The 19983-nt window shown below is 39.5% G+C and overlaps 1 protein-coding gene across 1 annotated transcript in view; it reads left to right on the top strand.

The window, feature by feature from the left end:
* The window catches only part of EEFSEC (eukaryotic elongation factor, selenocysteine-tRNA specific), a 340533-nt gene that overhangs the window by 164403 nt on the left and 156147 nt on the right, over positions 1 to 19983 (top strand). Inside the window, 2 exon segments of the mRNA XM_028524131.2 lie at positions 16826 to 16922; positions 18814 to 18978. Coding sequence (XP_028379932.1) covers positions 16826 to 16922; positions 18814 to 18978 — 262 coding nt within the window.

Below are 19983 nucleotides of genomic sequence, written 5' to 3' on the forward strand. Positions count from 1 at the left end.
AATTGAACTAACAAGCAAAATAGAGACAGACTCGTAGATAGCAGGATAACAGCTAATGGTGGAGGGGTTAGAGGGTGCAGGACATAAGCAAAAAGAGAAAAGGACATGGACATGGACAACAATGTGGTGATTGCTGGGGGCAGAGGGTATAAAGACACTAAATAGTAATGAAAAAATACAATAAAAATTAAAAATAAAAGCTATTATTTGTCTAAAAGCTAGTACTATTGTAACTTTATTTTGTAACTCCACATTTTGTTTTCTACATAATTTAAGAGACTAATGCATTTTAAAGAATTGTCTTATGTCTTGAGGTATACAACATATAAAGACGTAATATTGTGGCATTAACAACAGAAGGGCATGGGTCAGAGACTTATTGGAGCAGAGTATTTGTATGTTGTTAAAATTAAGCTCATATAAATTCAAATTAGAGTATTAACAATTTTAAGATGCTAAATATAATCTCTCTGCTAGCTGCAAAGAAAATAGTCATAGAATATACATGAAAGGAAATAAGAAAGCAATTTAAATATTTCACTACAAAAATGAAGGAAACACAGAAGAAGATAGTAATATAGGAAATGAGAGACTAAAAAGCTGTAAGGCATGTAGAAAACAAATAGCACAATAACAGAAGTAAATCTCTTATTAGTAATTTCTTTACATGTATATAGATGAAGTTCTTTTTATTAAAGTACAGAGATTGGCAAATTGGACAAAAACACATGACCCAATCATATGCTATCTACTACAGGCTCAATTCAGATCCAAAGAAGTAAAAAGGTAGAAAAAGGTAACCCATGCAAATAATAACCAAAAGAGAGAAAATAATAACTAAAAGGTAGCTATACTCAGACAAAATAGATTTTAAATTAAAAAAGGTTACAAGAGACTAAAAAGTATACTATATATTAAAAAAAAGGTTCAATGTAGCAAGAAGATTTAGTAAAAGTTATAAAAATTTACTCAGTGACAGACTATCAAAATATATGATGCAAAACTGACAAAATTGAAGGTACAAAGAGTCATACAACAAATAGTTAGAGATTTTAATACTGCACTCATAGTAATGAAAAGAATAACCAGACAGAAGATAAGGAGGGAAATAGAGGGCCTAAACAAACTAGATCTAACAGACATACACAAATCAGTCTGACCAACAATAGTATACATATTCTCAATTGCAATGGGACATTTTTCAGAATTGACCATATGTCAGGCCACACATTAAGTCTCAATAGATTTAAAAAGATATTATGTAATGTATCTTTTCTGATCATAAGAGAATGAAGTTAGAAATCAATTACAGAAGTAAAATTGGAAAATTCACAAATTTGTAGCAATTAACAATCAATGGATCAAAGAAGAAACCACAAGGGAAATTAGAAAACACTTAGAGATCAATGGTAACAGAAACATAACATACCAAATTTATCGGATGCAGTGAAAGCAGTGCTATGGGGGAGATTTATAGCTGTAATCTATCTCTTACATTAAAAGAACAAGAAAGATCTGAAATCAACAACCCAACTTTACAACTTAAAGCACTAGAGAAAGAGCAAACTAAACCCAAAGGTAGCAGAAGGAAGTTAATAATAAAGATTCAAGCAGAGATGAATTAAGTAGAGAATAGAGAAAGTCAATGAAACTAAAAGTTGGGTCTTTCAAAAGATCTATAAAATTGACAAACTACCAGCCAGATGGACTAGGATTAAAAGAGAAGAGACTCAAATAACTAAAAATAAGAAATGAAAATTGGAACATAACTACCAGTTCTACAGAAATAAAAAGAATTATAAGGGAGTACTATGAACAATTGTACACCAACAGATAGATAACCTACATGGTATGGACAAAGTCCTATGAATACAAAACCTACCTAGACCAAGTCACAAAGAGATACACAATCTGAATAGATTTATAATTATTAAGGAGATTCAGTGTTGAAAGCCAGAAAGTTTTTCTTCTAAGATGAGGAACAAGACAAAGATGCTCACTTTTGCAACTTTTATTCAACATAGTACTGGATGTTTAGGCAAGAAAAGGAAATAAAATCAGCCAAACTGGAAAAGAAGTAAAATGATCTCTTTTTGCAGATGATATATTAGTAACATATAATAAATTCACTTATTAGTTTGAGTAGTTTTTCTGTGAAGTCTATAGGGTTTTGTGTGTACACTATCATGTCATCTGCAAACAATGGCAGTATTACTTCCTCCTTTCCAATTTGGATGTGTTTTATTTCTTTATCTTGTCTGGTCACCGTGGCTAGAACTTCTGATACTGTGTTGCACAGAAATGGTAAAAGCAGTCATCCCATCTGGTCTTATTCCTGATGTTAGGGGAAGGCTTTTAGTTTTTGCTCATTGAGTATGATGTTGGCTGTAGGTTTCTCATATATGGCCTTTATTATGCTGAGGAATGCTCCCTTGTACTTCTACTTTGATGAGTGTTTTTGTCATAAAAGGGTGTTGTACTTTATCAAATGCTTTTTCAGTATATATTAATATGATCATGTGAGTTTTGTCTTTCCTTTTATGTGATGTATTATGTTTATTAATTTGCAAATATTGTACCATCCTTGTATCCCTGAGATGAATCCCACGTGATTGTGGTGTGTGATCTTTTTAATGTATTGCCGGATCCAATTTGTTAATATTTTGTTGAAGATTTTATCATCTATATTCATCAGCGACATTGGCCTGTAGTTTTCTTTCTTTGCTGTGTCTTTATCTGATTTTGGGATTAGGATGATGCTGGTTTCATAAAAAGAGCTTTGGAGGCTTCCTTCTTGGATTTCTTGGAACAGTTTGAGCAGAATAGGGCTTAGGTCTTTCCTAAGTGTTTTGTAAAATTCCCTTGTGAAGCCTTTTGGTCCAGGGCTTTTGTGTGGTGGTAGGTTTTTATTACTGCTTCGGTTTCACTAGGTGTTAGCAGTCTGCTTAGGCTTTCTGCTTCTTCCAGATTCAGCTTTGGAAGAGTATAGTTTCTAGAAACTAGTCAATTTTGCCCAGGTTTTCAAATTTCTTGGCATATTGTTGTTTGTAGTCATTTCTTACAATCCCTTGTATTTCTGTGGTATCAGTTGTAATTTTTCCATATTCATTTCTTATTTTATTTGTTTGGGTCCTCTCTCTTTTTTCCTGATGAGTCTGGTTAACAGCTTGTCAATTTTGTTTATGTTTTCAAAGAACCAGCTCCTGGATTTATTGATCCTTTGTATTGTTCTTCTGGTGTCTCTGTCATTAAATTCTGCTCCAATCTCGATTATTTCCTTCCTTCTACTCACTCTGGGCTTCGTTGTTGTTCCTCTAATTCTTGTAGATGTAGGGTTAGGTTGTATATTTGAAATGTTTTTATCTTTTAGGTAGACCTGTATTGCTATGAAATTCCCTCTCAGTACTGCCTTTGCTGTGTCCCATAGGCTCTGTACTGTTGTGTGCTCATTTTCAATTGTTTCCAGCAACTCTTTGATTTCTTCCTAAATTTCATTGTTAAGTCACTCATTGTTTAATAGCATGTTATTCAGTCTCCATGAATTTCACTGTTTTTGAGTTTTTTGCTTGTGATTGGTTTCTAGTTTCAACCTACTGTGATCCTAGAAAATGCTTGATAAGACTTCAATTTTCTTGAATTTGTTGAGGTTTGTTTTATGTCCTGTCATGTGGTCTATCTTTGAGAATGTTCATGTGCATTTGAAAAGAATGTATATTTTGCTTTTTTGGAGTGATAGGTTGTGTATATATCAGTTAAGTCCATTTGATCTAACGCATTATTCAGTGCCACAATATCCTTGTTGATACTTTGTTTCGAAGATCTGTCCATTGTCGACAGTGGGGTGTTAAAATCCCCTACTATATTTGTGTTGCTATCTACATCTTTTTTGAAGTCCTTCAAGATTTTCCTTATATATTTGGGTGCTCCTATGTTGGTTGCATATATGTTTATGATGTTTATGTCTTGATGAATTTTTCCCTTCAGTATTATGAAATGACCTCCTCTGTCTCTTTTTATGGCCTGTGTTTTGAAATCTATTTTGTCTGATACAAGTATTGATACCCAGCTTTTTTGTAGGTCAGTTTGCTTGGAATTTCTTTTCCATCCTTTCACTCACAGTTGGTGTAGACCTTTTGTTCTGAGGTGGTCTTTTGTAGACAGCACATCTGCAGGTCATGTTTTCTTATCCATTCAGCTACCCTATGTCTTTTGATTGGAACATTTAATCCATATACATTTAAGATTATTATGACTTCCGGCAAGATGGAGGAATAGGTGGACGCACCTTACCTCCTCGCACAACCAAGAATAGAACAACAATAATATACAGTCATAATTTCACGCAGAACTGTCAGAGGATTTGCCTGAATGGAAGTCGGACAGCCAAGAAGTTGAAGTAGACCTGTACATCCAGACTGGTAGGGGACAACGAGTCGGGCGGATGCGGGGCTGGCGCGGGTCAGCGGCGGGCGGAGGTCAGGGAAATTTGGCGCAAAATCGGCATGACAGCCAGTCGGGGCGCAAGAACGCAGCGGTGATCCCTGAGTACGCAAGCTGCAGCTGGGGGACCCAGAGGGGCAGTGATTGTGGACCAGGGCAGAGCTCCAGGCCCGGGATCCCAAGCAAGGAAGTGTCTGAGCCCAGGAGAACGGAACTGCCGCCATTATTCCTTCCCGTCCCCACTGCCACCCCGCCCCCACATATAACGTCACAATCTAGTGACTGAAGTGCCCAGCCCCAGTGAACACCTAAGGCTCCGACCCCCACTGTAACAAGAGCAACCAGACCGGAAAAGAAAAAAAAAAAATAATAATAGGAGAGATAGGGAAAGACATAAGATATGTTTCCAGCAGAACAGATCAGTCCCCCAGGACTCATCCTTTTGCGCGACCAAGAAATAGCCAATCTATCAGATGCACAGTTCAAAACACTGGTGATCAGAAAGCTCACAGAATTGGTTGACTTTGGACAAAATCTATATGAAAGGATGCAGGTTACCATAAAACAGATGCAGGAAGATATGCGGAGGAGAGCCAATAGTGAAAGGAAGGAATCTGAGTCTCAAAACAATACAGTGGACCAGAAGGAAGATAGAGTCAACCAAGCAGGAAAGCATGATGAAATAAGAATTCAAAAAATTGAGGAAAAGCTTAAGAGCATCGAGGACACCTTTAAACATTCCAACATCTGAATTATAGGGGTACCAGAAGGGGAGGAGCAACAAGTGGAAAAGTTATTTGAACAAATAATAAAGGAGAACTTCCCCAACCTGGCAAAGGGAACAGTCTTCCAAGAAATCCAAGAAGCTCAGAGAGCCCCAAAGAAGTTGGACCCAAGAAGAAACACACCAAGGCACATCATAATTACATTAGCCAAGGTAAAAAAGGAGAGAATCCTAGAAGCAGCAAGAGATAAGGGGACAGTCACCTACAAAGGAGTACCCATCAGACTGTCAGCTGATTTCTCCAAAGAGACCTTACAGGCAAGAAGGGGCTGGAAAGAAATATTCCAAGTCATGAAAGACAAGGACCTACATCCCAGATTGCTCTATCCAGCAAAGCTCTCATTTAGAATGGAAGGGCAGAAAAAGTGCTTCTCAGATAAGGTCAAGTTAAAGGAGTTCATCATCACCAAGCTCTTATTTTATGAAATGCTAAAGGGACTTATCTAAGAAAAGAAGATAAAGAAAAGACATGTATAGTAAAAGGACAGCAACTCATAATTATTAACAACCACACCTAACGCAAAACTAAAAGAAACTAAGTAAACAATTAGAACAGGAACAGAACCACAGAAATGGAGGGCTAGCAGTAGGGGGGTGGGAGAAGGAGAGAGGGGGAAAAGGTATAGAGAATAAGTAGCATAGAAGGTAGGTTGAAAATAGATAGGGGGAGGGCAAGAATAGTACGGGAAATGTAGAAGGTAAAGAACTCACAAGTATGACACATGGACATGAACTAAAGGGGGGGAACGTGGGTGGGAGAGGGGGTACATGGTGGAGAGGAGTGAAGGGGGAAATGGGACAACTATAATAGCATAATCAATAAAATATATTTTAAAAAGATTATTATTAATAGGTACTTATTCATTGCCATTTTCCCCTTTTCTACCTGTGTTCCTCTTTCTGTTTCTTCGTATTCTTAAAGCAGTTCCTTTAGCATATTTTGCAGTTCTGGTTTGGTGGAGGTGTATTCTTTCAGCCTTCTTTTGTCTGACATACTCTACATTTCACCTTCCATTTTAACTGAGAGCCTTGCTGGATAGAATAGTCTTGGTTGCAGGCCTTTGCTTTACATTAATTGGAATATTTCTTTCCATTCCTTTCTGGCTTATAGTGTTACTGTTGATAAATCAGCTGCTAGCCTTATCAGAGCTCCCTTGTATGTTACTATTTCTCACTTGTTACCTTCAATATTCTCTCCTTATATTTGAATTTTGTCAGTTTATTTATGATATGTCTTGGAGTCAGCCTCTTTGTATTCATCTTCATTTGGATCCTCTGTGCTTCCTGGACTTACATGACTTTTTCTGTCATCAAGTTCTGGAAGTTTTCTGTCATTATTTTATTCAAACACATTTTCTATGCCTCACTCCTCTTCTTCACCTTTGGTAGTCCCATGATACAGATATTATTACGTTTCATGTTGTCATACAGCTCCCTTAAACCCTCTTTATTCCTTCTGAGTCTTCTTTTTGTTGTTTTGTTGCTCTGTCTGGGAATTTTTTCTACCTTGTCCTCCACCTCACTAATTGATCTTCTGCTTCATCTAACCTGCTTTTATTTCCTTCATTTGTGGTCTTCAATTCAGAAATTATATTCCACATTTCCGGCATGCTCTTATTGATCATTTTTATGCCCTTTTGCATGCTGATGTAGATTGCAGTTAGTTGCTTGTAGCTTCCCTCTAGTTCTTTGCAGTTCTCACTGAGCTCATTAAGCATCCTTATAGCCATTATTTTGAATTAATTGTGTGATAGTTTATTTGCCTTTATTCCATTTAGCACTATCCTCCTTTCTTTTCAATTGAGGGTTGTTTTTTTGTCTCCCCATTTTTGGGGAGACTCTTCTTGTTTGCTTCTGCTTCTTAAATTGATCAGTTTTGACACCCTGCCTTTCTGGCGTGAACTTCTATGGTAGGAGACCTGTGTCATTCAGTGTGCAGTTTTCTTAATCTTGTGAACTGGATGCTCGTGGGATGCCCTTATGCCATTTATGTTGCTCTCTGGTTATATTTGGGTTTTGATAGTTCTTTGATCATTCTTTAGTGAATTCTTCCCTCCAGCTGACTGACTGAATCACTCTACCCACCATGTCATGTATGCTGTTATGCAGGTCTGCCAGAAGAAAACCACACAGCCCAGGAAAAAAAAACCCACACCTGCAAAAATAACCCCACTCACCATCACACTATCAACAGCAAATGAGCCAGTATTAGTAACAGTGTGAAGAGATTAAGACTTTTGTAAGAGTGGAGAAACAAATATAAGATGGCTAACTGAAAGAAAAATGACTTTTGAGGAGATCTAAGATGGTGACAGAGTAGCAGGCAGTTCTGTTCATCTCCTCTCAGACACAGACCTGATTTGAAGTCAGAACACAGTGGAGAGTGAGTAAAAGTGTCTGTAAGGGAGATTACAGGAGTACACAGGAGCCGATCTACCTGTGGGGCAACCTGGGGCTCATAGCCCGGGATTTCTGGGTGGACTACTACTGCTGCCCAGACCAGCACTGCTAGCTGTATAGAACAGTGTGGCTCTAGATTGGTTCAGGTCCTGCAAGCTACTGGGGTGGCAAGAGAAGGCCTGGGAGGTGTGGTCTCCAGAAACAGCGCAGCAGGAATAGGCAGGCCTGAGGCTGAAGACTTCTGGGGTGACCAGGAACAGCACAGTGTTACCACCTTGTGTTATAGTAGAGCTGATGGGATCTTTCCAATGCCATTCAGGAAAGATTCATAGAGAAACTATCTAAAATTGGCAGAAGCCCTATAAGGAGGTGGCCAGTCCTGACCATGAAAGACTATGTGATGTTTGGGGAGAGGGAGCATGGAGAGAACAGGACCCCCGAGGGACCCGCAATACACCGTGCAGGCCATAGAGAAACTCTTTTAAAAGGGAACTGAGATGTACCTGAGTCTTGGCAGGGAGCCAGGCATGCAGGCCTGTGTGCCTGGATGGGACCCAACAGCTTTGCTAACCAAAAAACTCAGAAATAGAGAAAACACTGAATGGGAGGACTCAACCTAACGTTGCTCTTAAGCAGAGGACAGAGAGGAGTGGAGAATTTGGGCTGAACCTCCTGTGAGAGAGCAACAGGCTTGCATCTGGAAGGCAGGAGCTGAATGCCTGAGATTTGCTCCATTCAGCCAGAGTCTTTCACAAATAGGTGAACCCAACACCCACCTGTAGAATTACAGGCTCCACAGAGTGGCAAGGTCAGGCCTAGAAGTTTCCTGCTAATGTGTACCTTTCCTCAAGGGTAAGAAGAAAAAGACTCTGTGCCTAACACTACATGCTACACAGCTCCTCAGGCCCTGATTTACTAAACTCAGCAGAATAGAGAAAATAGACAGGCGTAAGATGCTATCTTCTCTCCTGCTAAGCTGTTTAACATTCATTTCATATCCTTCAATTTGGGATATAATATGGCACTATGTTTTATAATATAGTTTATTTCAAATCTCATATATTGCTCTTTCCTTCTCTTACTCCATACTACCTCCTTCTTCCTCCTTCATATATTTGTTTTAAATTCTGTGTTCTCTCTTGCTACAACTTGTTTCTATACCCCACTATTACTATTGCTTCCCGCTCCAGCCTCTCAAAGCCATTTGTGATTATTATTAGTCACCTCACATTCCTTCTCCCATTCTTAAAATACTTCTATTCTCTCTCTGCCTTTATCAGTCTTTGCTCACAGGTAGTGGATAAGGTGGTTATTATTCCAGTTCTTCAATCTTATTTCTTGGTAGTTCTATCTTTGTATTTCAAATCTCAGATTTCACTGTTGCCCTTTCCTACTCTAATTTGCCTTCCTCCTTCCTTTATCTTTCCTTGTTTTAAACAATAAGTTTTCCCTGTCTTAATCAGGTTTTCATCCCACACTCTTAGTGTTCCTTCTTTCTCCATCCTCTCAAAATGACTTTTCAAATAAGTGAATTTGACAAAATAGCAGCATAGAAAGTCCATAGTCAGATAGCGAAGGTATTTTTGTACACCAACAATGAAGTATCAGAAACAGAAATTAGGAGAAATATCCCATTTACTATAGCAACAAGAAAAATAAAGTACCTATGAATACACTTAACCAGTGGGGCAAAAGACCTATACCCAGAAAATTATGGAACAATAACTGAAGAATTAAGGAACACACAAATAAATGGAAGCATATACCATGTTCATGGATTGGAAGAATTAACATTAAAATGTCCATCCTACCCAAAGCAATTTATAGATTTAGTACAATCCCTATTAAAATACCAATGACATTTTTCACAGATATAAAACAAATATTTTAAAAGTATATATGGAACCATAAATGACTCTGAATAGCCTCAGCAATTTTGAGAAAGAAGAACAAAGTAGGAGGGATCACAATAGTTGATAATCAAACTATACAACAAAGCCACTGTAATCAAAACAGTCTGGTACTGGCATAAGAACAGACACATACATCAGTGGAGCAGAACACAGAGGTCTGAAATAAGCCCAAGTCTCTATGGTGAGTTAATATTTGACAAAGGGGCAAGAGCACAAAATGGAGTGAAAATAACCATTTCAATAAATGGTGTTGGGAGATCTAGACAGGTACATGCAAAAAAATAAAGAAACCAGACCACCAACTTACACCATACACCAGAATAAACTCACATGGATAAAAGACTTAAATGTAAGCCACGACACCATAAAAGTCCTAGAAGAAAACATAGGCAGTAAAATTTCAGATATTCCATGCAGCAATATTTTCACTGATACATCCTCTAGCAGGGGTGTCAAACTCATTTTCACCAGGGGTCACATTAGCCTTGTGGTTGCCTTCAGAAGGCCAAAGTAATTTTAGGACTATATAGATGTAACTACTCCTTAACTGTTAAGGAGTTGAAATTACATTCAGCCCTTGGAAGGCAACTGCAAGGCTGATGCAGACCCCAGTGAAAATAAGTTTGACATCCCTGTTCTAGGGCAAGAGAAATAAAGGAAAGAATAAACAAGTGGGACTACACCAAATTAAAAGCCTTATGCTTGGCTGAAGAAAACATCATCAAAATGAAAAGGGAGCCAACCGTATGAGAAAACATTTGCCAACGATACCTCAGACAAGGATTTGATATCCAAGATATATAAAGAACTCATATGACTTAATGTCAGGAAGACAAACAATCCGATTAGAAAATGAACAAAGGTCCTCAACAGTCACTTCTCCAAGGAGGACATACAGAGGGCCCATAAGCATATGAAAGGATGCTCAACATCACCATCCATCAGATAGATGCAAAATAAAACCACATTGAGATGCCACTTCACACTAGTCAGAATGGCCATCATTAATAAATCAATAAACAAGTCCTGGCGAGGATGTGGGGAAAAGGGAACCCTATGTACTTTCGGTGGGAATGCAGGCTGGTGCAGCCACTGTAGAAAACAGCATGGAATTTTCTCAAAAAAACTAAAGATGGAACTGCCTTTTGACCCAGTGATTCCACTGCTGGGATTATACCCTAAGAATCCTGAAACACCAATTCAGAAGAACCTATGCACCACTATGTTCATAGTGGCACAGTTTACAACAGCCAAGTACTGGAAACAGCCTAAGTGCCCATTAGTAAGTGAGTATATCAAAAAACTATGGTACATTTATACAATGGAATACTGCACAGCAGAAAGAAAGAAGGAACTCCTACCCTTTGAAATAGTATGGATGGAACTGGAGAGTGTTATGCTAAGTGAAATGAGCCATTCAGTGAAAGACAAATACCATATGATCTTACCTATAACAGGATTCTAATCAACAATCAAACAGTCAAATAAGCAAAACAGAGACATGTTTTTTAACAAAAACAGAGACATGAAAATAAAGAAAAAAACTGAGAGGGACCAGAGAGGAGGTGGGAAGGGGATAAATGAAGGAAAGAAGGGGAACATGTACAGAGGATCCATGGACAAGGACAATGGGGAGGGGATTGTCTTTGGGAACAGGGGTTGGATGGTGCAGGGGAGAGCAATGGGGGTAAATGGGGACAACTTTAAGTGAACAACAATAAAAAAATAAAAGAAAAATGAGTTTGAGAGGTTAGACCAAGGAGGAAAAATAAGAGTAGGGAATCAAGTCAATGCAAAGAAAGAAAGTAAAATTTATATCATAAATGAAAAAGGGAATGAAGAAGCTAGAATGGAGTAAGAGAAAGGAAGCATACCATATTAGGTTGAAACAAATTTTTTAAAATATATAATGAGAGAGAGAAAGAAAAAGGAAAAAAATATAAACAAGTTAAAAAAAAAGGAACCAACTTTGGGGAAAAGATCTACCACAGCACTATCTATAACAAATGAACTAAGAGTAATATAGGTGGGATGGGAAAAAGTGGGGGAAAAGGAGAGAAAGAATAGCTTAAGAGATGTCTAGAGGGAAGAGAAGTGATTTTGAGATGATAGAGGAAAAAGGAATACTAAGAGTGAGGAATGAAAACCAAGGTAAGATAGGGAAAAATTAAAATTTGAGACAAAAAAAAAAAGGGCTGGAGGGGGATAGAATGGCGTAGGAGTGGGGAATGGTAAAATTTTAGATATGAAATACCAAAATAGTGAAGATCTAAAGATGAAATTGAAGAAATGCAACAAAAACCACCCTATCCACAACCTTCAAGCAAAGATTGAGAAAGGCAGAGAGACTCAGCACAGGGATCCTGGAGGCTGCTCTCTCAGTTCTCTCCCCAAAGCCACTGTCCCCAGTGTTTCCTGAAATGTCTAGTCCTCTCTGCCCTCACCTTTGCTGGAGCCCAGGGTGAGTAGATGCAAATGAAGCTTTATATATTGGCCCTTTAAATGGCTCTCTATGACTCTAGTTCTCTGTCCCTGGCACAGTGAAACCCTGCTGCTTTTCATAGCCGGATGTTGTCTTGGTTCTTTTTGGGCTCTAGTGCTGTAGGCTGGGGAACTCAGGTTACAGTTCAGACCCCCACTTCTCAGGGGGGATCCCCCAGCTGCTGCAGTATTCCTCCAGCACTTCAGCTGCCGCCTATGGAGCCAGCCCTCTAGTGTCTCCTCTGCACTCCCTACCAGTCATGTTGTGTTGAAGGTGTTTCTTCTGTTTGTCTGTAGTTGTAATGCTTCTCTCTCACTATTGTTCAGTTGTTTATTCTAAATTTGCAATTTAGTTGTAATTCCAGACTGGTCCTGGGAGGAGGTTCATGTAGCTTCTACTTACTCCTCTTCCATCTTGGATCTCACAGTCAAATTTGGGAAGTTTTTGAAGTTTATTCAGATATTCTTTCTGCCCCTGTTTCTCTTTTCTTTCTGAAATTCTCATATGCTTATGTTGTGTTTGATGATGTCTCAAATATCTTTGTGGCTGCATTCATATTCTTTCTTTTTTCTTTGTTTTCCTCAGGTTGGATCATCTCAATTAATCTACCTTTCAGTTTGTTGAGTCTTCTACCTGCTCAAAGCTGTTATTGAGCTCCTCTAGTGGATTTTTAAAACTTAGTTATTATATTTTTCAAGTCCAGAATTTCTATTTGCTTCATTTTTATATAATTTCTAACTCTTTTTTGATATTCTCTATTTGGTGAGGTATTACCTTTATTCTTTCCTTTATTTCTTTAGACATACTTTCCTTTATTTCTTTGAACATCCTTAAAACAGTTTATTTAAATATAAGAAACAATAAACAAATGAGACATCAAACAGAAAAGTTTTTGCACAGCAAAAGGAACTAAGAAAATGAAAAGGCAACCCACTTAATGGAAGAACGTATTTACCAATGATACATCTGATAATAGGTTAATATCTAAAATATATAAAGACATTGTAATGGGGGGACCCAAAAACCCCAGAATTTATTGATTAAAAAATTGTGTATTTATTCTTACATGTTTAAACTTCAATCACCTTCAAACTATTCTCCATTTGATGCAATACGCCTATTGAGACTTTTTTTCCACTGCTCAAGGTAATTTTTGAACTCGTTGATTTTGATGTCTTTTAGTGCTTCTGCTGGTTTTTTGTTCCACTTCTTCCATATCTGCAAATCATTTCTCTTTGAGGGCATTTTTCTTCTGGGGAAACAAGTCACTTGGGGTGAGATCAGGTGAATAGGGAGGGTGGGACACAGAGTCATGCTATTTTTATCAAAAACTGCTGTACACTCAGTGCAGTGTGGACAGGTGCACACCTAAATCACCCATCATGAAATGGGCAAACATATTGAAAGAGTCTTCAAAAAAATTCACTGAAGCCAAACACAGCCTCTCACAGCACTACCAGCTCGTATACTGATACAGATGAGTTCCTATAACACTCCCCCAAGAGTGGAAACCTATACTACTAGGGGCCCACCCTCCAGAAGATAATTCCATTTTGGAAGGGGGGCAGTCTCCGTCCTGTATACAACTCAACACCAAATGAACAAAATCCAATTAAAAATGGGCAACACACCTGAATAGGCACTTGTCCAAAGAGGACATACAGATGGCCAATAGACATGTGAAAAGATACTCAACATCACTAATCATCAGAGAAATGTAAATTAAAACCACAATGAGATATCACTTCATGCCTGTCAGAATGGCTGTCATCAATAACTCAACAAACAGCAAGTGTTGGTGAGGATATGGAGGAAAGGGAACCCTAGTGCTCTGCTCATGGGAGTGCATATTGGTGCAGCTACTGTGGAAAGTGGTATAGTGATACCTCAAAAATTAGAAATGGAACTGTCTTATGACCCATTAATTCCACTTATGGGAATATATCCAAAGAAACCTGAAACACTAATTTGAAAGAATATATGTACCCCTATGTTTATTATAGGATTGTTTACAATGGCCAAGATTTAGAAGCAGCCCCTGTACCCATCAGTAGATGAGTGGATAAAAAAAGCTGTGGTGCATTAACACCATGGATTACTACTACTCAGCCATATAAAAGAAGGAAACCTTACTTTTTACAACAGCATGGATGGACCTGGAGAGTATTATACTAACTGAAATAAGCCTGTTGGAGAAAGACAAAACCAAATGATTTCACTTATATGTGGAATCTACTGAACAAAATAAACAACGTAATAGAAACAGACTTATAGACACAGAGAACAGGCTGACGGCTGTCAGATGGGAGGGGGGTTGGAGTTTGGATGGAAAGGTGAAATATTAAGCAAAAAGGACTCCAGACTCATTTACACAGACAATAGTATGGTGATTACTAGAGTAATGGTTGGGGGGTAGGGGGAGATAGAAGAGGGTAAAGGCAGATAGATAGCGACAGAAGAAGACTAGACTTTGGGTGGTGAACCCACAATACAATGTATAAATAATCTATTATAGAATTGTTTACTTGAAACCCATACAATTTTATTAACCAATGTCATCCCAATAAATTTGTTAAAATGTTTTTACTGAAAAAGGTATAAAGTTTTTGTCTAGTGGGGCTTCCTCGGGAACAGTTTCTTTTAACTCTTTTTTTCTTGACTATGGGTCATAATCTTGTTTTCTTGAATGTATTGTGAACTTCATTGAAAACTTGACATTTAAAATAATATAAAATGCAATATTGGAAATCAGATTCTCCCCTTCTCCCACATTTCCATAGTTTTCTATTATTTCTTTAGTAACTTTTATAAACTAATTCTGTAAAGCCATGTGTGACCACTGAAACCTCTGCCCAGTTAGCTTAGTTTGTCAACTAATAGTTTGAAATTTCCTTAAATGTCTGGAACCATTATGTCTCCCAATCTTTGCCAAGGGTCTCTATGTGCATGTTGGGGCATGCTTTTAATGCTCAGGCTGGCAGCTAACATGCTGCCTTCGCTTTCACTTCTTGCTTGCATAGAATATCAAAGTGAGCAGAGCTGAGGGCCTTCTCAGGTCTTTTTTGATTATGCACAGTGCCTTGGGCATGCCTTCAGCCCTATGCCTACAAGTATCCTAGAGTCCCAGAAATCTAAGCTTTATGGTCAGCCTGTTGTTTGCCAATCTGTTATATTTGCCTCAGGCAAATGTTAAACAATTGCTTCTGATTATTTTCAACAAAATAATCAGAGGCAATTGTCCCCCCTCCCCCAAAAAGCTGTTTGCCTGCAAAGCAGGTCAAATAAGGATAGCCTAGCAAGTGGGGTCTTCCAGCAAACTGCCAGATAGGAAAAATAATGACAGTTCTCTGGGAGAGGGGCTTTAATGAAATTCAAACCCATTATGCATTCTTTAGTGACCTTCAGCCTACTGGTTTTCACTCTGCAGATGCTGGCTGGGCAGGGGTAAATGGGAATAAGGCAAAGTAAAATGCTATAAAACTTATTCTTACTGAGATGCAGATTTTTCTTGAGTAAACATTCCACAGATTGCCACAAGCCTTTGGTTAATTTCTAGAGTTCTGAAAAAGTTTATTCTGATAATTTTGCCACTGTTCTGATTGCTTTTCTGGAGGAGAGGCTTTTTGAATGTCTTGACCATTTTGCATTTTGCTGATTTTTCAATGTATGTTGAGTCTTGGACTTATACCCCATGAATTTATCTCAAAGGAAGGCAAAAAAAAAAAGTGTCAGTCATGTCTACCATGTGTATCATAGGGTTATTTTATAATAGTGAAAAACTTGAAATGTTCTAAATGAGTAACAGTAAGGAAAAAGGTATGTAAATTCTGGATCACACTGTTATGCAGCTGTTAAAAATGAAAGAGGAAGCCTTGGAAGGTGGGAGGGTAACATAGAAACTATGATCCTTGGTTCTAGGATCAGATGGGCTGGATTGGAGTTTGGCTTTGAGATTTATAGCCAGTGACTTGGACCAAATTAATTTGGCTCTCTAACCCTTGGTTTCTCATCTATAAAATGGACAATTTCATAGTGGTGGTGTGAGGTTTCAGTGAAAATGCCCATGGTATATGCTTGGCTCAGCCAAGTTAGTTGTTGTTGCATTTGCTGCCATTTTACAGAAAATTCTTTCTGATATAATGGCAAATAAACTAGGATATAAAATTGTGTGCATACTATAATCATAATGTTAAAAATAAAATTCCTTGGCAATGTGTTAAAGAACCAAGGTTGGAAGAAAGCACATCACAGTGATGGGATGATGGGTTGTATATTTTCCCCTTTCCATTTTTTTCCAATAGAAAAGATAAATCTCTTCTTAAAGAAAAAGGGGCTCTCTGGCAAAGTCTCAGGAGGAATGGCCTCCATTAGACTGGGATGGTACAGATGCTTTCCTTGGTGCATCTTCAGGGGCTTTTTGGTCACCATTATTACCTGAGTCTCTGAAGGGGACTAGAAGGTATTTATTGGTCTTTAAGGGGTCTTTAATTTAGAGGCCTGGGGGCCAGGGTTTACTGCTGCCTCCTGGGGGGGGGCGGGGGGCATTCTGAAAGTGGAGGTTAAAACCCAGGAGTACCCTTTTAAAATCTGTTGTTTAATATAAGACATTTCCCTTTGGGGCCTCCATTTCCTCATCTGCCAAGTAGAATGCAGTGGCACTCTGTTTAGGTGCTTCTGAAAAGGAGGAAAAGAGAGAACACCCGAGTGCTCAGCAGTCTTTTTTGGGTGATTCACAGATGTGTTTTGTGTTCTGTGTTCATGCTGATGATCTAACTAACGATGGTGGGACTTGTTTTTCTGTTCCAGGTTCCAAGGTGCACCAATTATAGCTGTGGCAGCTAAGCCTGGAGGACCAGAGGCCCCTGAAACAGAAGCTCCACAGGGCATCTCAGAGCTCATTGAGGTACTGTTAACTTGGATCCAGGTTGGTCTCTCACCCCAACTCTGCTCAGGCAGGTTCCTTTCTGTCCTGCTCAGCCGGAGAGAGAAAGAGACAGCCTAAGCAAGGGGACTTTGAGGTGGTTCCTTTAAACCACCTCCATGCTCTATAATGCATTCTCCCTAAAAATTAATCCCAAACAGAACTGAAGGCTTCCACCCTTCTAAGCCTTTCTTTTTCCTTTCTCTTGTCAAACACCTCCACACAGACAGAGCAGATCCTGTTAGTCTGGAATTATGGGCCCATGTCATTTGTTTCAGTACTTCAGATTGTTCCAGCCCCTCCAGTGTGTCCCACCTGGGGGCTCATGAGTCAGGGGAAGGAGATGGGCCCAGTAGTAGTGGCAGTGCCGCTTAGGTCCTATGGCCTTTACCAAAGCAGTGGAGGCTTCATCTTCTAAAGCCATGGGCCAGAGGCTGTTCCTACAGGTTGGGTAGTGGTAGACAGAGGGAGGGAGTGCAGCCATTCACAGGGCACACAGGGCAGCCAGCTTGCATGGTACAGGTGGGGAGGGGGTAGTGATGCTTCAGTGGAAATGGCAATGAGACTGGGGTCTGCAGTGCCTCTGCTGAGCACTTGGGGCAACTCAGAAGCCTGGAGTGGTGAGGTGCATTGACTCTCAGGTGGCTTGCAGTGCTGACCCTACCTCCTGCTCTCTCTGTGACCTTTGGCACATGACCTGCTGTCCCTTGACTCAGTTCCCTCGCTTAGAAAGTAGGGAAGATAATAGCACCATTTTTCTTGTGGAGTTGGTGTGAGGGTTAAATGAATTAATGTGTATAATGTGATCGGAAGTGCTATTCAGTTTACTATGATGATGAGGAATGATTATCACATACTAGGAACTGCACTAAGCTCTTTACATGCAAGATCATTAACATTCATAGTGACCCTGGGAGGCTTAAATTATTCATCCCCATTTTACGTAGGAAGAATCTGAGATTCAGAGAAGTTAAGTAACTTGCCCAAGGTCTTACGGCAAGTATGTGGTAGAGTTAGGATTCACAACCAGTTCGATTTTTGGTGGGCTCTGGGGTCTGCCTGGATCCACAGAGCCAAGGTCAGTTGTGACTGTGTGCTACCACTGTTTCTGTAATTACACAGGGGTGCTCATCTTGCTGTCTTAATAAAACCAATATTTTCTGAGTAATGCTTTTGTTACTTTTGCACCAACTCCAGAGATCACTGGTCTGGGAGCTTGGTACAGGTGTGTTAAAGCAAAATCCACAAGTATATTGCTATAAAGGATGTTTGTGTATTCCTTTTTTTAAAAGAAAGATTTTATTTATTTTTAGAGAGGGGAAGGGAAGGAGAAAAAAGGGGGAGAAACATTGATGTGTGATTGCCTCTTGCGTGCCCCCCTCCAGGGACCTGGCCCGAAACCTAAGCATGTGCCTTGGACTGGGAATTGAACTGGTGACCCTTTGGTTCGCAGGCCGGCATTCAGTCCACTGAGCTACAGCAGCCAGGTCTGTGTATTCCTTTAAGAAGCCTCTGCACAAATCTCAGGCCTAGCCTGCTTTGAATTTCTAATCTTTTTCTAAAAGAATTGTTAACACAAGATTAAGAGTTGGGAACATTTATAACCAAATAACTTTTTGACAGAAAGTAGCAAAATAAAAGGAATAATACAGTCTTTATTTTTATTTTTTTAATGGTAATTAGCTCTGACACCATCTCCAAGCACATAGATGGATGGCATGAGGAAAACAGGCAGGTTAAGGTTTAAGCATGTGGAAAGTCAACAGAAAAGAAAAAGCAGATTGCCTGGGTACTGTCACACCCTCTGCCTTCCCCTGCCCTGCCCCATCCAGTCTTCTTCCGACAGAATGTGGCAGCAGCATCTCTTTTCTAGCTCCTGACGTCCCAGATATCCATCCCAACGAGAGATCCCTCGGGACCATTCCTCATGTCTGTGGACCACTGTTTCTCCATCAAAGGCCAGGGCACTGTGATGACAGGGACCATCCTCTCAGGCTCCATCAGCCTCGGTGACAGTGTGGAGATTCCTGCCCTCAAGGTCAGTTTTACCTTATTCTTTCTTTTGCCTTTTCTCTCTAGTGGAAAGGGAGAGGGATGACCTCTTTGTCTGTAACTGCTTAGCCTGCTAAGTCTGTTTCCTGGGGCTGGCCAGCTGGCTTTGCTCTGCTCCATCTCCTTTCATGCCTTGACTGCATTCTAGAACTACCACTCCCCTAATTTGTAATAACAGCACCCACTTTTGGAAGTTTATGATGTGCCCATGATGAGCTTCCCAAGTAGGTGTCCTTTATAGATAATGAAACTGAGACCCCAAAAGGTGCATTGGGCTCGGCACTATGTGGTCAACAAGTGAGGTGCTAGATGCAAATCCCCTTTTTATAAGCTCCCTGTGTCAGGGTGGCAAGTACATGTTGGACTCATTCCTGGGTACCTTCCTCTTAATCACAAAAATTTCAAATTTAACACAATTTAAGTTTTGTATTGTTCAGTTATACAAACTGGAAGACATATAGATGAGTTTCACACTCCTAGTGACAGCTGGCAGATGCCATGTCATCTCTTTGGAGACCTGTGAGAAGGATGTACAGCTGGATGTCTCCCTGTCTCCCCAAACTTGGGGCAACTTCTGACTAGCTCCAATTTAAAAGATGTTCAGTGGCCTTGATACTTACCTTCTTCATTGGGCTTTTCTTATGGCTTTAGTTTACAGGAGAAGAAAAACTTATAGCCTTCCTAACTGCCCATTTATTCCCCCTTTACTCAGGGGGTATAAAGGTAGGGAACAAGGCTAGTTAGAAGTAGGAAGACCCTACTAGGAATTTGGTGTCCAGGGCAATTCTCTAGTTCTAGAGGAACCCAGAGTACAGGGAAGTGGCAGCACATACTTGGCCCTGTGTATTCAACCAGGGACACTTGGCCCTGTATATACAACCAGGATGTATTATTCACAGCCCTTGGTAAATGGGCTTAGTTTGCATGATAATGGGAATTCTCCTTGGAGGGCTGTGTGTTGATACAGCTCTACAGCTCACTAGCTGTAGTA

Source organism: Phyllostomus discolor, chromosome 9, assembly GCF_004126475.2.
Source record: "Phyllostomus discolor isolate MPI-MPIP mPhyDis1 chromosome 9, mPhyDis1.pri.v3, whole genome shotgun sequence".
NCBI classification, from domain to species: Eukaryota; Metazoa; Chordata; class Mammalia; order Chiroptera; family Phyllostomidae; genus Phyllostomus; species Phyllostomus discolor.